General features: G+C 40.0%; 1 protein-coding gene across 4 annotated transcripts in view; it reads left to right on the plus strand.

The window, feature by feature from the left end:
• Nucleotides 1-17,153, plus strand: part of pcdh10a (protocadherin 10a) — a 32,815-nt gene extending 15,662 nt beyond the window's left edge. For 2 of the 4 annotated variants that reach the window (XM_033971465.2, XM_033971479.2), the window contains one exon: nucleotides 11,259-11,834. In XM_033971465.2, the coding sequence (XP_033827356.1) occupies nucleotides 11,259-11,734 (476 nt within the window). In that variant the 3' untranslated portion in view covers nucleotides 11,735-11,834. Of the gene's footprint in view, nucleotides 1-11,258; nucleotides 11,835-15,701 lie in introns of those variants that run through there. The other 2 variants (XM_033971472.2, XM_033971495.2) reach the window with 2 other exon arrangements.
• The last annotated feature ends 2,006 nt before the right edge of the window (nucleotides 17,154-19,159 follow it).

Below are 19,159 nucleotides of genomic sequence, written 5' to 3' on the forward strand. Positions count from 1 at the left end.
GTGTAAAAGTCTGAGAGCCACTACAGTGAAGCCACTATGACTAAACGAGTCATGATTTCATTCAATATTCTGGTAATTGAATTGCATTTGATTATGACTAAGCTGTTATTAATTGTTACAGGTTAAGATGTAGTTTACCTCGCCCTATCACTTTTAGCTAGTCTATAACAAAATAAATCTTAAATAAATAAATAAGTAATAATGTTAATAAAAAACAAATTGCATAACTCTACAAAAACATCATCACATCATTCACGCTGGTTTCAGTAATGCTCTGTGAAAAGTCCTTTTGAGCCTCTCCTTAACACAATCTGTGTTAATCTATTCAAATTTGTGTGTCCTAATAAAATACATTTTTGTCTATTTATTTTGATCTTTGACTGGATATTCTTATTGTCCCACATAAATAAATGTATGATATAAAATCAAATTTTCAATATTGTGTGTTAGCAAACAAAAATAAAACCAAAACCAAAAAATCTTACCAAGATCAAGTCTACTAAAAAAAAAAAAAAAAAAAAAAAGTGGATTTCAGTGGTCTAAGTCAGGTAAACTCAGAAAACACAGTCGCCATGCACTCAGCGAGAGGGGCCATATAGAACAGCAGGAGGAGCAGAGGTGGTGTTGTAGGCTTTGGTTCAGTTCATTCATTTGACATGTGACCAGTGGAGGGGCCCATCCACAGAGCTTCAGAACCTTCTGTGTTTCAGTTCAGTTTCTCAATGACAGCGGTAGCGGTGGCCATGTTCAGACAGTGTTTTTACACAAACAGCAGAGCCAGTCCCGGTAATGTGACCATTCGGTTCAGCTTGAGGAGGAGACACCAAGAGGCTGAAGCAATCAGACCCTGCTCAGCCATGATCTGGAGCGCACAGTGTATTCTCTGTATGTATGTGAGCTTGGCTTTGTACATCAGAATATCCAGGTTAACAGTAGCTCCGAACACCTCATGTTAAAATAACATTTATTAAATTAACCAAATAAATTGTAAATAGCATATTATTCCCATTATAAGCCAGTTAGTCTTGTTCTTTACCTCCTGTACAAATAAAAGCATACCATCCCGTAGACTCAACTGATATGTTCCAACTCCCATCACACACCCTATTTGTCTGTCAAGCACGAACAACGTCTCCCTCCGTATTCCCAAAGAAACATTTGCACTTACTAGATTAAGCAGTTTGTAGACCTTTTGTTTGTGACACCAACCACAGAATAAATTGAAGTAGCCCCAGAGTTGAAGAGAAGAAGCATCAATACGGGACAGAGCACTCTCAAAATATTGTGATGGTGATGTCCATTCCAGTCTAGTACAGTCCAGTCTGGCTGTGCTTCCCTTGCAGGGAGTATTATATCTCTGATGATGCAGGCTATGGTAACAAGGACTGTGCTGGCGGTAGGTTGATAGAGCATAGAAATGTAATTTCTCTAACAATGTGCTATGTGTGTTCATATGTTAAATTTTAGCATGAGTCATGACCAGTGGGATCTGTAGCAACTTCAAGATATTAGAGCGAGTTCATCTGTGGCTTGGCTTTTGAGCAGAAGCCTGAGGCACAGTTCTAAAATTACTGCAGAAAACCACAAAACATGGTCCACAGTTGTAAGCCGCTTTTAGTGGGATTGCTGTGCACAAAAAAATACGTGGTAAAATATGTTCAATATACAATTGTCTTGTGAATAAGCTACAAAAGTGTTATGAGTATGGCATAGTACTGATTTCCTTTCTTTTTATCTACCGGTAATTTGGTACCAAACAACAAGAATAAGACCCAAACAGTTAGTAGCAGCACACTCTCTCATGCCAGAACTATATACTGAACTGTCTGCAGCTCCTGGCTTTCATAGAGGAGTCGCCTGCGGACCGAATATAACAAGCCATGGTCATCCAGGCCCAGTGGCTTTATGATATATAAGAGGTGATATTAATCAAAAGGACAGGGCTGGGGCACGCGGCCATCTTGGCTCTTCTATCTGTGGTCATTTTCCCAAGAAACTAGCATGTGAACTGGAAGCTACCTACTGGAAACTCTTAAGTGTTTGATTGCGTGTTATTACGGGATACATTGTAAAGCATTTAGTGCGTTTTGGTCCTGGGAGATCTGTAGTTTGGTCATGGCAGACTCGGTGGTCTAGTGGTGTACAAATGCAGAGGTACTCTCCTGGTGCTTTCTGCTGCAAATATTGATGTTGTGTGTCTGTATTCTCTATGGAACGCTCCAAGACAAGATGAAATGCAGTGGAGCAGGTATAAGGCAGTTTGTGCTCATGAGAGGAGAGGTTTAAAGTACATATATATACAATATGAGGTAGTACAGTTTTTTTTTTATCCCATCCATGTAACAATGCTGTTTTACTGGTAGATCACGATTCAGTAATTCTTTGTTCACTGCAGCTCTATGACCACACAGATGTTTTTCTCCCTATTGTCCCAACTCCCAAAGGCTCCATGTGAGTGATGGGTAGAATTAACCGAGTGATGGATGAACTCCACCACATGACTTGATATACTTGTTGTTGTACATGAATTGCGAGAAAAATCAAAATCATGATTTGGTTCCAAGAAAAGATGCATCTTGTATTCCAATCACAGCGTGTCACTGGTTTATCTTCAAATTAAATACATTTAATAAAATATGTAAGGAAGAGGGAGATCAAGTGAATTGATTAGAGGGAACCCTGAGTGGCAAAGGGAATGTGTAATAAAAATCGCATGCCTAATAAATGTATTTATTTGTCCTGACCTCTTAACAACATAGACTAATGAGCATATCTTAAGACCAAAGCAGACCTGTTTTAGCACACTCTTCATGAGCTACACTCCAGGGATCTGCAGACACGGACCAAGCTCCAGGTTCACAGATTTCTCCACAGGATTTGTTTGCCTCTATTTCCGACTGGCTTGATGCTTGTCAGTGCAGCGCAATTAGATAAATCACACCAACTCGGGAATTGAGAAATGCAGCAAGCCGCAAAGAGATAGAAGGCGAGTGCTAATTGCTTATTAGCAGGTAGTTTATGTATGTTTTGCGTTTTCTTTGCATCGTCCTTTCTCTCTCTTCTATATATTATGCATGCGGGGGGAAGGGGAGGGGGATTTTACTACGGTCACAATGGTGCGGACCAATTTCCACGACCTGTCATCTCCGCTCACTGTTAGCTGCTTGTTTTGCTTCCTGGCTGCAAAAGTTGTCACCCTAGCGAAGTATTCTCCCCCTTCTACAGTTCGCGCATTTACATATCTGTTTATTCACGGGGTATTTTTATGCGCTTGTGTCCTTACGATCCCGTGCGATGATACTGGCATCTCCAAAGAGCGCTACGACATGCAAGCACGGATCAGGCGCAGGTTTGGTTTCCTGCTGTTCGACTATATTTACACATCATTTTCCCAAGTACGTTACATTCCCGTGCTAGCTTAATAATATCCCCGCCGGATCTGAAATAAGGAAGTAGCTGGCTTTCCGCAAATGGCTCCCTGCATTAGTTCAGTGCCAGGGGTTATCTGTGCAGGTGCATTACATTTTGCATCTGTGCGTCTATTCTATGAGCTGATTTATTTTCGCCCCTTGTAACATATAGAGGTACAAAGCATTGTGGGAAATCAGCACCTTATCAGTGCAGCAGTGCCGATAAATCTGCAGTGCCTGAGGTCAACACCCGCAAGTGTCCGAGAAGGAAATTAATTTGCAGGACGTCCATTAAAAGGGTAAAGGTTAGGGGTTCGGTTGGAATTAAGAGAAAAACAATGATTTATGTCCTTATAACCCTATAGACAACATAAATAAGACTTGTTACCATGCAGGGGAGAGAAATTATTATATTTACTAGTAGCATATGTTTTGGGACATTTTTATATTAAAAAAAAAATCTTCATTCATGAATCTTAATGAAACAATGCTAAACCGCTGTTACAAAAGTGGTTGTAAGCAGTAAGCAGCAATTCCTTCATGTACACCTTTTTGATTGCATTAAAGAGGTAAATAAATTCATCTGCTTCTTCTAAAAGTTCTCCACTGTGATTGGTTAAATCCAGCTGTCACTCACTCAGAGTTTTACAGAGACTAACCTATAAGAAAGAAGTGGGATGGGAAAAAGTGTCTGTGTTTGAGCAGACAGATGCAAATTAGTGAATCACAATATGACGAATAGCAGATTAGCAGATCATCACATTGAGGAGAGCACCACTCCATTTTTATCACTATTTCCAAGCCCTAATAATAGTTGTAGTAAAGTAGTGGTACTTAGTGTTAATTGTTGTATTTGTAGTATTGTTGGTATCAGTACTTTTCCAATTACTTTTTTTTAGAACTAATGATTTTGATAGTTTTGATTGAGCCTGCATTTTGTCCCCTATGTAACTGTGACTTAGCATTGGCCTTACATAGAGGATTTATTTTTGCCTTGCGCCCTGGCACACTTTCTTTGCTAAATGTTGAGGTTGCTTGTTTTGTTCTGTGCCTCTACACAGCAGCACTGACCCAGAGCCAGGGCCAGTATGTGCTGAAATACAGAAAAAGCAAGGCCCTGGCAGCAGAATCTCGGTCTGTGACTGATCACGAGGGACTTAACTGACAGCTTCAGTGTTTAAAGCGGCCCATTCTAAGACAATATGTTAAATAAAACACAAATCTGTCCAATATATGAATCCACATCTCGCTGTCAAATATTCATCTGCTACGGTCTGAAATGGATTGAATGTATTACACAAAGTGGGTCATTAAATCAAGCCACATACAACAATTTCCATTTAAATTCAAACAATATTGGACTGATTTGAATGTCTTGCTAGGAAAGTATGCTAGCAAATGAAATGCCCTGTTAGAAAATTTCCTCGTGGTGTAATAGAGATATAAAATTTTAATGTCATACAGTGGAACATTCTGAGCAAAGCAATGACATTGCGTAGACAAGGAGTCGACGACCCCTACACCAGGAAAGTTACTGAACTCTTAATCTGATTCAAACAGGTTAGAGCTGTCTTTTTTGTGAGAGTGTAGATATTCATTTACCCTGGATCTTGACCATAGACTAAAAAAGTGAACTAAGGGAGTGAGACATCACCCAAAAAAAAAAAGAAGAGATTTCCATTTTCATTATTTTGCTACTTGACAAGCACAACCTAAAATCTCAGAGATGAAGTGAGAAGGTCTGAGCTGCTCACAGTATCAGCGGAGATAATTACCTCACACATACACTGCGAGCCTGTGAAGCTGATACCTCTTCTGGAGTACCGTTTTCACTCTGTTGACTCTGGGGCTTGCTAGGTAAACCCCCTCCCACCTCTCTCCAAGCCCTGTGTAAATCCTGGCTCTCCCCAATTGCTCTGACTGTTTTTGGACTATTCCTGTTCCCATCTGTGCCGCTCGGGTCTCCCCTCTTGTGTCCGTATGGTGGGTGCTGACTTGGTGCTCCTCCGGCCTTCTGTCTCTCTCTGTGTATCCATATTCTCTCTCTTTCTCTCTTTCTTTCTGTTGGGTCTTTGGCAGTGGGCACATGCTTGCCTGGTCACTGTAGCCTTGTTGCTCAACGCTCCCCCATGAGGCCATCCTACACATAAACAGCCGACGAAGTGAAAGCGCTTGCATACTGTTGACAGCTTTTGTAATGCCTGATTTTTTTTGTGTTCCGGATGACATTTACGATTATTACAAGCCATGAAATTAAAGTAAACAGATCGGAAAGTTTTGGAAAACACTCTTGTTCAAGCAGTGTGTACAAGAACTTGGATGATGGTATTTGTGCAGTCCTGACAAGTTGCAACATCAATTATTCTGTAACCTGTGACGAATTGTTGCATTATAAATGTCATAGAAGAATAAAACGAGGACACATAAGTAAGTTTAATACCTTACCGACCTTTAAAAGTTTAGAGCTATACCTGGGAAATTGAAGGAGTCTTTTCTTGGTTGGTTGTCCTCTTCTCTAGACAGCTCTAACCTTATCTATTTTTATCCATACATCTGCTCTGTATACAGCGCATGTCCAAACTATCCTGGCTTTTTACATTTTAGCTATCTCCACCCACCTAAACCTATATACTGTCTTATAACTCATAAAGTACCGCCATATCTCTTACTTACAGCGTTTTCTCCTGCATTTTCTCCAGTGCCCTGCTAAAGAATAGCTTTAACCATCCATAGCAGTGTGTGAAACTGTGTATTATACCATGAGCTGTAAACACCTAATATGATCGTGCATTTGTCATTCTCTTAGTACGGCCTCATCTCTGCATAGGTATCCCTCCGCCCAGGTGTTCTCTGTTAATGGTTATGACCTTAGTGGTATCTATCTTCTATATTATGTAGCCTGCTATTTATGTGCATAGATTAATGGGGAAGGCTGTGTCCGGAAGGGCATCTGGCGTGAAAAATGATACACTGTACTGACCCCTAAAACAAATGTAAGGCCAAAAGGGAATTTCTTTTTATTACATATGGGAGATGGTTAATTATGTGTATAGATTAGAACACATGCATAACCTTATGTCTTTACTACTAACTCAACAAAAACACCCACCTAAAAAACAGATAGCTTTGATTAGACAGTGCAAATGGAATTGTTTAAAGCAGCAATATGTAACTTTTCTGTTCTAAGCTGTGCCAGATGCTTTTGTCCAAGGAGATGTCATTACTTTGCCTGGAATGTTTCTCAGCATCACATTGGGTGTATCCATTGTGTATTTATTCAGTTGCAGGTGTTTTTATTTCCTTGAAAAAATAGGCTTTCTTAGTGTGAGCTGGGTCGACTCTTCACAGATCTGACTTGTAACTTGGCCTCCGCCCCACTTACTTTTGCCTCTAAATGCTACTAGACCATGCTTTCTTTGTGGTTGCACTTCCTGTTAAGCGGGAATCCCATTCATTACAATGGAGAATTTGGGAAAGGTTTTGCCACTAAAATCTGATATAAAGTAGGTTGATTTGTGTAAAAGGTTCTACGGTCATGTGACCAACAAGTCCACAATGCACAGGTTCTCTGGGAGGCTTTAAAACAGCTCTGTAGTCCACATGGAGCTCAAGATCGCCAGCCCCATGCGAAATAATACAACCTGAATGACAATGGCAATGCCCATGGCAGCGCCCATGGCAACGCCCGGAATAAGGTCATTATGGAGACAAGTTGAATGCTATACTATGGAGCGTTTAGGCAAAGCAATAACATCTACAGGTAGCGGACCATCCACCAGAAATGTTACAAAGTGCTCCTTAAGTATGTGTTTTTAAATATTCATACCACTTAATATTTAAGCTGTTTTCCATTTAATCCTTAAGATTTTCACACAGTGCACTTTTGCTGTTTGCGTTTTTGTCTTGTTTTTTTGTCAACTGAACAAAACACTGCTGCCGTCTTTTAAAAATGCCATTCCAGCACTTAAACATAATTTGTCCCCATCATAATCATTTTCAGCTTGTGATTTGTGAACACGTTTTCAGTCTTGCCCTCGGCAGTGCTTAAAAACGCAACTCGATAAGGCACTCCTTCCAAACCGCCGATCTTTAGCGTCTTACATATCAACACTCATTTTAGGAGCTCATATTACTCACCCAGGTGCTCGTATTGATGCACACTGTGTTCTCTGCGCGGATCTCCTTCTATTTACACACACGTCCTTAAATTACAGTGTTGTGCCGAGTGTCCTTTTAGTGATAGAGGGAAGGCAGCGAGTGGAGAGGATCGAGACAATAGATTGGTGTAAGTGGAACCTTTGATCCAAGGGCCTATGCTGCTGCAGGAAATCCAACATAACTGATCCTACACTAGCTTTGTTTTCCCTAGCCATGTCGGTAAACCACCCCCCTCCCAAATAAGCTGTATACTCCTATTTTTGAACACTCTACTTTATATACTCTACTATTATTGTTGCTCTGCTATCCTCCAGAGCTCTACTCAGTTTTGAAAAGTTTATTTTGGCCTCTCTGTTGTCTTGTAGTCTTGTACGCGTGTTAGCATATTTCGATTTTATACCAAAAGTTGTGTTAAATTAATGGGCAGTAGGAATTTCAGAAAAAAAAAAGAGTGGAATAACAGTTCGAAGCAGGAAATTGGAATAGGGACAGGGATAAACTATGTCTAGAAACATATTCCAAAATGATTTGCATATGGTGGAATGGAAAAATAATCAGATACAACATTTCATCTGAGAGACACTGTATTCAAATCTATCATCTTTCTGTACTTAAAGGTTCACTATGTAACTTTAAGATTCACCACATCCTCGTGCAGCTTGTGTTATTGTAGATACACTCTTTCACACAGCGCTTCGTTCCATTAAAAGTGATGAATTTAAAACCCATCACTGTACGCTCTATGAAAAAGTAGGTTGGCCACTGCTGTCTGTTAAAAGAGAACAACACTGTATAAAGTGTATTTATAAGGGACTACTTCATACACTGAATATCTCACTTGCTTGTTAATCACTGACACAGGAACATTTAATACCAGATCACATGATTGTATAAGTCTAAGCACTGGCCGCACCAACTGAATTGAGATTGGAAAAAGCGCTGGTGGCTGTTTTGCTTCACAGAAATGGGATATATTTCAAGGAAGCGCAAAATTGGATATTTTGGTGCCACAAACGCAATTCAATAAGAAACGTTTATACTCACAACAGCACCTGTTTTAATGTTTTAAATGAACTTATATACTTATTTCTCTTGTTTGTTCTATGTTTGTGTTTTTGTAGTTTGGCACGGTGCTCATGACATGGAGTCTCTGTATAAATAAAGATAAATTTAGAAACTGCTTTGCCTTGCTTTGTAATGTTCCACAGTATGGCATAAACTATAAACTATCTTGCATTTATCCAACTACAGGTTGCTCAAAAATTACTGCCAGTTGTGTCGCCTCTCCACAGATCTGACCTGTATCTGAGCTTGGTGGCACCACACGCTTGTTTCCCACTGCAAAAAATACCATCTTAACTATGATAATAAGTGCTTGAATCAAGTAATGTTTGTCTTCATTTGAGTTCATTTTGACTGAAATCTTAAAATAAGATTTGCAAATAAAGGCAAGTTTGATTTACCTTGTGTAAGAATTTTGCTATACAAATAATCTTGCCTTGCCAATAGAACAAGTACAAAATGTTCTGTTTTACTTGAAATAAGAAAGCGACAAACATTTTCTCAGTTATAAATGCTACTGTACTTAAGATCAAGTCAAAATACACTCAAGGACAAGCAAAATTGGTTACTTTAATGCTACAAAGGGAATGTAATAATCTGGTAAAAATTTTTTATACTCACACCTGCACCTGTTTTAATGTTTTAAATGGCCTTATATACTTGTCTGTTTTGTTTGCATTTTTAGTGTATTTGAACAGGACTGCTCTCATCGGGCTCTCCCTGTTTAAATAAAGATAAATAAATAAAACACTCAAATCAGGACAATACTTAAATCAAGCACTTATTAACATACTAGCTTATTACACATTGCCATTTTTTCCACTGCAGAGTTTATCGTCATACTCTGGAATATTTCAGTCAAAGAAGTCAATGTATTTTGTTGTTATGTGCTTGGGCAAGACACCCAACCCACCTAAACCACTTTAATCAATGCCCAGTGGAGGCGGCACATAGCGATAGAAATGAATGTGCACCAGATCCCATCAGACACACTTCCCGTCCTTGTCCTTGCACACATGTTCACAAAAACAAGCCTCTAACAAAGCCAATTCAAAATGGACTGCAGCAGGAAAACTGTTGGATGTGATTCCAGATTTGTCCTCAGAGAAGACTGCAGTGTTCCTGAGCCCTGTAACACTCATGACTGTGCTTTCTTCTTTCAAACAGATTGTAATTAACACAACTAGTTCCTCTTTGTCTCTGCCGTGTCCGTGAGCGTCTGTGCTGTGCTATTATATCATTTCAGATGGTAATTTCATCTTTTTGTGTTTCTTGGTTTTGTTTGCTTTTGCTCTGTCTCGATTACACACTTTGTCTTTTTGTATGGAGTTGATTGACATTAGCACGAGATTAAGCCGCCCGAGAATATTTTTCTTTTTGTGACTTGTTCCTTGAGATAATTGTGTGAGAAAGATTTGATATGGATTTGTGTTTTGTCTAATTGTTGAGGTTTTCTATTGTGTGAATGCAATGAGCTAATAACACGGGGGTGGGGAGCGTTGGATGTTTTTACACCATGTCTGATTGTACTCTATTGGGAATTAATGAGGTGACGACCAACACAAACTGTTTGCTTCATCAATGCTGACCTTGGCATTCTGATAGCTTTGGCATCACTTTGTTCTCGTAGCAGGTAGAGAGAGATCTGAATACAGTTCTGTAACAACAGCCTGACCATCACTATGTGGCCACACCGGCTTGTCAAAGCCTGAATTTGTCAGATCTCAGAAGCTAAGCAGGGCTGAGTCTGGTTCGTACTTGGATGGGAGATGATTGGGAATACCAGGTGTCACAGCAGGACGCCAGAGGCAAAAACTGTTGCTGTATCATTAGGCAAGACCATTCACCCACATTACCTAGTATGAATGTGGTGTGTGAGTGAGAGCTGGTGGTCGTCCAAGGGGCCGATTGGCACAGATTGGCAGCCTCATGTCTGTCTGCCCCAGGGCAGCTGTGGCTACAATAGTAGCTTACCACCACTGAGTGTGGCGTTAGTGAATAATGCTCTGTGAAGTGCTTTGGTTGTCTTGAAAAGAGTTATATAAATCCAATGCATAATTATTTCATTAATTAACCAATCACAATTATATGTGCAAGGTATACGAAAGGTATTGCCCAAGGAAACAAAATATGTGCAATTCTGGCACTAGCAATAGGTACCACCTGCTACATGTACCAGGAAACTCTAAGTAATGAATTACTTATGGTAGAAAAGGTTTCAAAAGTCATTTGAACAATGCTTTTGGAATCAAGATATTCTGGCTGCCATCCAGAAGCCATCATCAATCTCAAAATACTGGTCTGAGGAGCGAGAATTTATAATGCCCAGAGAAGAGGAGAGGGGAATTAGTATTGTCTGAGTTTTATCCTGAAACTCCAAATTCATTGTGTATTTTGACACATTATAATTGATGTTACAAAGTTTTACATACAATTCTTGATTAAAATGCTCTCTTACGTTCTGCTCTGTCTGTGTGCATTTTTCCGTGTATTTTCAGGTGACCCAAATACATTGAGATTGTTGGGAGATTTTTTTCTATACATCCCAACCTCATTTGTGCACTGCCCTATCCTCTGCATATAAATAAGTTTTTCCTGTATCACAACCTGCTTCTTCCGTCTGTGCAGGTGCGGACCTCTTCTCCAACTGCACCGAGGAGTGTAAGGCCCTGGGACACTCGGACCGCTGCTGGATGCCCTCCTTTGTGGCGTCGGACGGTCGCCAGGGGCCCGATTACCGTAGTAACCTGCACGTGCCTGGCATGGACTCTGCCCTGCCCGACACAGAGGTACCAGCGTCGCCACAGCCGCCCGCCCCCGTCAGCCTGTCCGAGCAGCTCTCCGTCCCGTCCTCGCTGTCCTCCTCGGCAGCCTCGACCAACGATAGGTCATTCTCCACCTTTGGCAAGGACGGTCAGAGGTCTCAGTCACACCACAGCCTACACCATCACCTCCATCAGAGCCCGCAGTACAGCTCCAGCACGCTAGAGAGGAAAGAGTATGATAGGGGGACGCTCCCGTACAAACCTACCTTTCTCTGTGAGTATCAGTATCAAACGTCCCTGGGCCCACTCGACTTCGGTCTGGTCCAGTATAGATACTAAAAGAATAACAGAGGAGGGATTGGCCTCTTTGATTCCAATCTGGACTTTTTTTCAATACCACTTTATGTTCTTCTATTTTCAGAAGTTACTATGTTCTGTACTTTTTATTTGTAACTGGATATTCTTGATGAATGTAAATGCACTGTAAAACCCAACAACCAACTACAACTTAAATGGATTGAGGAAAATGGCCATCCTAAATCATTTGAGTTTAAAGAAATAGTTCTGATATGTTGAAAGTTGATTTGCTATTTATTATTTAATGGCTTATTTAGTTATTAGGGTTTGAAAAATTGTTTCAATTTGTATTGTTTACGTATGTATGTACGGCGACCTTGAGAGCCTTGAAAGGCGCCTAACAAATAAAATGTATTATTATTATTATTATTATTATTATTATTATTAAAATAATGTAAAGAAAATATTGAGAAGCAGAGAGATACTGTATTTATACTATGATCATAACTTTTACTTTATTATAGCTTATAGAACTAGTATAATAGTATGCATTTATATCTATATCTATTTTAGCAGTAATTAATAATAATTTTATGGAACAATTAGTATTAAGTCTAAGACGCACTATTGGGTTTTACAGTGTTGTAATATAATGTTGCTAACTCCCCTCTCCACCAAAAACCAGCTTTAAATCACCCTAACCCAATCCTAACCCCAATAAAACAAATGTCTGTAACCTTGTAACATATTTGGAATAAACTCAAATTTGAATTAGATTTGCCTTTTTGTTTTTGTTGTTTTTGTTTTAGTTCTTCTCTAAATTTCCCCAGAAAGATTTAAACCCATTTTATCTGATGCTCATAAGCAAAGGTCAAAACACATCTACAGCTCTGGAATTATAATGGACCACTGCAATTTATTCAGCTCTCTCTGGAAACCATCCCCATTGTGCACTCACAGATCATCAAGTTTCAAAAATGGAGACCAGTGGAGACACATTTGGGATGCAAGGCTAATTTCAATTGAAAGTTCCACCCTAAAAGTCAAAAGCTGCATTTGCATTTTTGACTTTACTATGGCAATTGCTGATAATTTAGGTATAAGGGATGGAGAGTGCTTTATGTAAAGAGAAACCTATTTTGTCGTGGTCTTTTTATACCAGAGCTGGAATCACATGTTTAATCCAACAAACCATTTCACTACAGACTAACACAGAGGTAAAGGGATTATAATATGGTATGCTAGGCCATCTGTACCCATTTGTACAAGACTTCTGCTTGAGTTCGATGACTTATCTACTGAACACATCCAACCGTGAACCCAACTGCCACATATTTCATATTGTCAGATTGGCACCCGCATTGTTTTAAGAATATTGTTCTTTCATATCCTATAGCAACTTTTGTGCAAAGATGCGTATATTGAACAGGTTTAGTTAAGAGCTAGTGGAAAAAAAAGTCCCAAGACATAGGAAACACATTGTTCTGGTTTGATATATGACCCAAAAAGCAGAGCATACAGGGAAACTCAAAATTATTTATTTATAGTGAATAAAGTGGTTGGAAGGCACGCAGGTGAGCAGACAGGTGAGCAGACAGGTGAGCAGACAGGTGAGCAGGCAGGTGAGCAGACAGGTGAGCAGACAGGTGAGCAGGCAGGTGAGCAGACAGGTGAGCAGACAGGTGAGGAGACAGGTGAGCAGACAGGTGAGCAGACAGGTGAGGAGACAGGTGAGCAGACAGGTGAGCAGACTGGTGAGCAGACAGGTGAGCACACAGCTAAGAAGGCAGGTGAGCAGACAGGTGAGCAGACAGGTGAGGAGACAGGTGAGCAGACAGGTGAGCAGACAGGTGAGCAGACAGGTGAGCAGACAGGTGAGCAGACTGGTAAGCAGGCAGGTAAGCAGGCAAATGAGCAGGGAGGTGAGCAGACAGGTGAGCAGACAGGTGAGCAGACAGGTGAGAAGGCAGGTGAGCAGAGCAGATAGGTGAGTGGCCACACCCAGACAGGAGGAAATAAATGACACAGAGGGTCGGGGAGGAGACAACTGGAAAAACATGAGTGGACCAGAGCAGACTGTGACACAATTATGTTCTCCTCTTAGGAAATAGTTTTATCTCCATATTTAAATCTTTATCTGGATCCACAGCAAAACTTACCAATTTAAGCCTTGACCTATGCTACCACCTGAAATATTTCTCTCAATTTTAGCTTCAGAATGTATTTATAAAGGAGGCTGCACTTCAAAACCAATTTAAAAAAATCTCAAAATGGTTCATAAGAATTGTTTAAAAATTCCAGGCACAACTTTATCTATGTATGTATTGAAATGTCTTATTTATTTACTACTGCATTCTTAATTTGGTGTCAGAATACTACTACAATAAGATGTTTTTTTTGTTTTTTTTTTTTTTTTTAAACATTGATATTGAAACATGAAGATTGGCTTTCTGAACAGGCTGAAAGGGATTCCTGAGAAAAGGGCATTCGCCTCTTTCAATTGCTTTTCCAGCTCCCTCTCTACATTACATGAATATTCCATTAGCTCTAAGAGTTCAGAATGGATTGGAGATACACATTCAGTGGACAAGTCATTTCCAGGCAAATCATCACCATGTTAACCACCACACCCTGCATGAGACTGCATGAGACTGCATGCTAACTGTTGACTGTGCAATGCTAAATGAATATAAATGTTAGAAGCAGGCCTGTCACGATAAGTACTATATTGAGTTATTGTTCAATGTATGAAAGTTAGAACTATATTTTTTGGGGTCAGTATTTATTGTGTGTACTTTTTCTTTACACCACTAGAGAATTTTGGGTTATTTTTTGGCTGTATGATAAGATTTAAACCATAAAAGGTTGAATTAATAACGTGTATGACTCATTGCAGATGCAAACTAAGAACTAAAGGGTTGCATTATGCTTTTTATTTATTTCGGCTCATGATTTTCAACAATACTCTAGGTTTAGAACAGTTTTTGTGGTTTAAGTCTGCTCCTGGGTTATTGTGTCAGTGGTATGAATGATCCTTTATTGTCTATATTTACTTCAGCAATATATCAGACTTTAAAATATGTTATCGTGACAGGCCTAGTTCTGAGGACAAAGTGAAAATGCATATGGTAGATATATTTCAATTTGATGGCAGTAACACATCTCAGTTTGTTTACATATGCAACTCATTTGAGATGCGTTACTTTCAACAGATTATTGTGTTTATTTGGGGAAAGATCAAATCCTTGTATTCTTATGCATACACAGAACCCACAACACTCTCTTGAATTGAGCTGGTAAACCGTTAAAATGAAATCACACTTGTTGTTAGTCTTAGCAAACAGCAATTTCCCTCCTGCACATCAGGACAATGTGAAAAATAATTGCCATTTAGCCTTTAGGTGCTAGCGCTCCAAATATAGCTGTGTGTCTGCAGATCTCGTCTGCCTTGCAGGGTTAGGATAAATGCACTTTTCATTCTCTTGGTCCAAAAACTCACAACTTTATTTGTTTTAATATCTCATATTTTTGTAGCCTGCTAAAATAAATTGACTTTTCGCTGCAATGCTGACGAGTTTGTAGTCTGCCAGTCTGCAGAAGATATGGCCCCACAGGCTGAGGCTCTATTAACAAACACACATGATGTTCTACTTTTAAAATAGCCCCCCTCCTCCCCAGTACTGCTCTGATCACCAGGGTTGCCTCCATAAAGCCACCATCAATGTTTAATCATCCTTTTATAGATAATTAATGAGCCAATTAATGCTGTGTCTTTTCTGTCCATGCATTGTGCAGCTGCCAAATCCTCACAATTTATCTTCACTGATAGACATGTTTTCACCAGTTCCCAATTTAGTTTTGACCATTGTCCTCTTTAAATATGTGAGCTATAAATAGCTTTGAAATAACTGCTTTGTGGCATCTATCCTTAAGGAGACAGTATTCAACATAAAAGTCTCAGGGGACCAGTCTCATTTGTTTTAACAGAGGTGTTCTTGTGTCTTTGCAGCCCGCAAAAGGATTTGCTAGCTCATTCCATGTGGACCTGTCGGAAACAGCGTGAATTACTGTACTAAGAATGTGACTGAAAGACAATAGGAAACTGTAACCTGGACAACTGCGTTCGTGGTTAAACTTCATTATCTCGGGTGGCCAAGTGTTACAAAAGCCTGGGTTGTGCCGTGGTCGCTAGGGAGGAAATCAGAGGAATTTACAATGAAGAGCAGAAAAAGGAGCAATCTGAAGCCTTACATTCCTCTCAGCAGGACTGAGACAGGCCGAGACGCATCTGTGAAGAACACAATGTCATCAGCAAATAGACGACAAACTGGAGTACCAATCCACCTCCAGGATTGAGGGAATTTTGCCTCTCTCAAACCTTTTTCTTTTTTATTCTCAACACAAAGGTTGGCCTCTGGACAGCTGTGTGCCTGTTTACACGAAGAACAAAAATGTTTCTGTACAAAATTCACACAGAACCCTTTAGCTATTTTTACGGTCACTACAACTGTACAGAGACTTGGAGAGCATCACAGCAGCAGCAGTGAGGGAGTACTCGGACAGGTGCTCTGGACAGGTGCTCCAGACAGGACAATGAGCAGGGGCAGGTGTTGTACAGGTACTTGTGACAGGAGCAGAGCTGGTGATGTGCAGTAGTATAAATTCTGTATCTGCGTTTCTTTGACTTGACTGTCTTTCTATAACTTCTCCTCTTGGTTTCTGTTGTTCTCTGTGTGGTTCATGTGTGCAGACTCTAACATATTACAGTTAGACAGGACAATGCTTCTCCAGCCGGGTGCAGTCCTCTTTCCAGTTTAGCCACTTCAGGAAGGACACATGAACATTAAAAAAAAATACTGCTAAAGTCGTACTTAAATGTGCAGTTTATCAATAAAATCTCACAAATATGAATGTTTTTGAAGCTACTTCCTTCCTGAGCTGACTGCAGAAAGTGAAGTGACCCTGAACCAAGATGTGATGGCATTGGCTCATACATAAACAATCAGACACACTCAGTGGTTTTTATCATGTGTGCAAAGTGTTTACTGTGCTATTTTAAAAAGCTTATAAATGAATATAAAACTACATATATAAAACTATATATACAATATACTTTTTTTGAAATCTGTGTACCCATTGGTTAGTTTACATTTCATAATGTCATTCAATCTGGTACTACAACAGTTGTACAATTCAAATCAGCTGAAAAAAGCAGAAACTCGTCACACTGATCTTGGACTAAGTTGGTGTTATTTTGATGGTTATTTTTTCCGTTTTCACTGGGCCTTCTCGTGTGTAGCAAATACACCACTTCAGTTATGTACTTTTTATATCTAAATATGTTTATGTACAGGAACAAGGAGATCTATCCCAACATAACTTAACAAACATGACTATGGGATTTCCACACAGCGTTCATGATGAGAGTGGAGAATGCACACAAACACACAACGCAGGTCAAGAGCTGATAAATAAACAGTGTCATTCAAATACTCCAGTGTGTCTTCTGTTGCCATCGTCAGAGCATACCCTTCACAATGATAGTAAGATGTTTAGACAAGAGACAAGACAAGATTATATTGTACTACTCACGTAGTACAATATAATCAAAAAGTACAAAGCATATAAATGGTACTCAAATTCAAAAATCTAAATAAGCAGCAAGAACAGCCTGTATGATCTGTTTGTATATCCTCCTACTCTCCGTTGAAGGTTCATTTTAGTTTTCTTCCACTGTATTCAGAAGTATGCAAAAATTAGGAACCAAAGACTGTACATATAAACGGACAAGATATGAACAGACAAATCCTTCTTTCCCCGAGGTCGCTCCCACTAGCGTTAGCAACAGGTTTGATTCACAGCGTCGCCAAGCACCCACTCCCTGCTAAACCAGTGGTGCGGGCGGGATAGGGGCGTCATCGTCAACAGCCTGGCTCCGGATTGGCTCTTTCGTTGCTATGATACTTGAAGTCAGAATTCCAAATACAGAACTCAGCTCCACATTCACCCCTATAACTGCTAGCCTCGATGAGCCTCATTTGACGGGGGCTGAACGCTATGGGTAATGTCATACTCACTTAGTCCACTTCTTTACACTGTCTATGTTAGGAACGCTGCCTTAGAAACTGACCGTTTTTAAAATGTAGAGACACTGAATTTTTTTTACTGGTTGAATATGGCAGAGGCTAGAGTGTGATCTTAAGTATCACTGAGAAGTAGACCCTGATTTGTAGAGTCAGCCACACAAATACATCCTTGTGTGTTTCATCCTTAAGCGATGTGAACACATGTGTTAGCCCTGTGATTTTCAGCTGTTTGTCCACGGTTAACCTTGTGTCACGCCCGAGGCAACGAAGACAGACTCGATGAAGTACAGGATTAAGCAAGAGCACGCCAGTTAACAGTTACAAAACAAGTAAATTAAAGGTGCACTATGAATTTTTTCTGTTGGAGGTCCACCACCTGCTTGTCTCCATGGAGATGTTATTGACCTGCCTCTAATGTTCCACAGGATGACATTACAGGGCGGCAGTAGCTCAGTTGGTAGAGTGTTTGTCCACTGATACGAAGGTTGGCAGTTCAAATCCTGCTTTTGTTGGCGGTGCGGTTCCAGCTCCCACAGATGAATCCTGTTGTTGTGTCCTTGGGCAAGACACTTAACCCACCTGTGTGTGGAAATGTGGGTGACTGCTGCCTTGACTATATAAAAATATGACCACTTACCGTATCTAACATTGATTCAGTTAGATATGTTGCTGTGCTTAACAATGCACTGAAAAACATGCATTCTTACCATAACTGGAGTCGCCTATCCGCAGATCTGACCTGTAACTCAGCCCGGTGGTATATGCACGGATACAAGCAGGTGGCGGTCCTCTATCAGAAAGTTATATAGTGCACCCTTAAAACACAAGTTCAATCAAAACACTACTTTAAAAGATTTATGAAGGCTTGGGACCAGCACAAATAGCTCAATTTCTGGCTGAATTGACGACTAAATCTCAATTGGGAAAATAGCTGTTTCAAATTTCTTCAATTGGACGCATGGATTGTCATAAAACGATCTTCGGCTCTCCCATGTGGTTCTACGGGGTCTTTCAAGATGCTGCCACCATGGTTTTGCCCCACTTCCCTCATTCCATGACCCCAATAGCTCATCAAAAAACAAACTTATTTTTTGTAACTTCTTTAGTGCATGCCATTCCAGATGAAAACGAAACCCACATCTCAGCCTTTAGAGTTGACTTCAGTATATCTTCACATAGATTGAAATAAAAATAAAAGAGTTTGGAATATGGAAAGTGTGGGAGGTCAGGAGGGACATATTTACCGGCCCAAATACAGTGATGATCTGTCTGCAGCTGTCACGGGATAGAGTCACTTTACAAAAAAATCTCCACAACACCAAAGCTCATCAAAAACAAACTTTTTTTTTGGGTGAATGTCACTCCAGATGGAAACCTAGCC

This window comes from Periophthalmus magnuspinnatus, chromosome 1, assembly GCF_009829125.3.
Source record: "Periophthalmus magnuspinnatus isolate fPerMag1 chromosome 1, fPerMag1.2.pri, whole genome shotgun sequence".
NCBI lineage: Eukaryota > Metazoa > Chordata > Actinopteri > Gobiiformes > Gobiidae > Periophthalmus > Periophthalmus magnuspinnatus.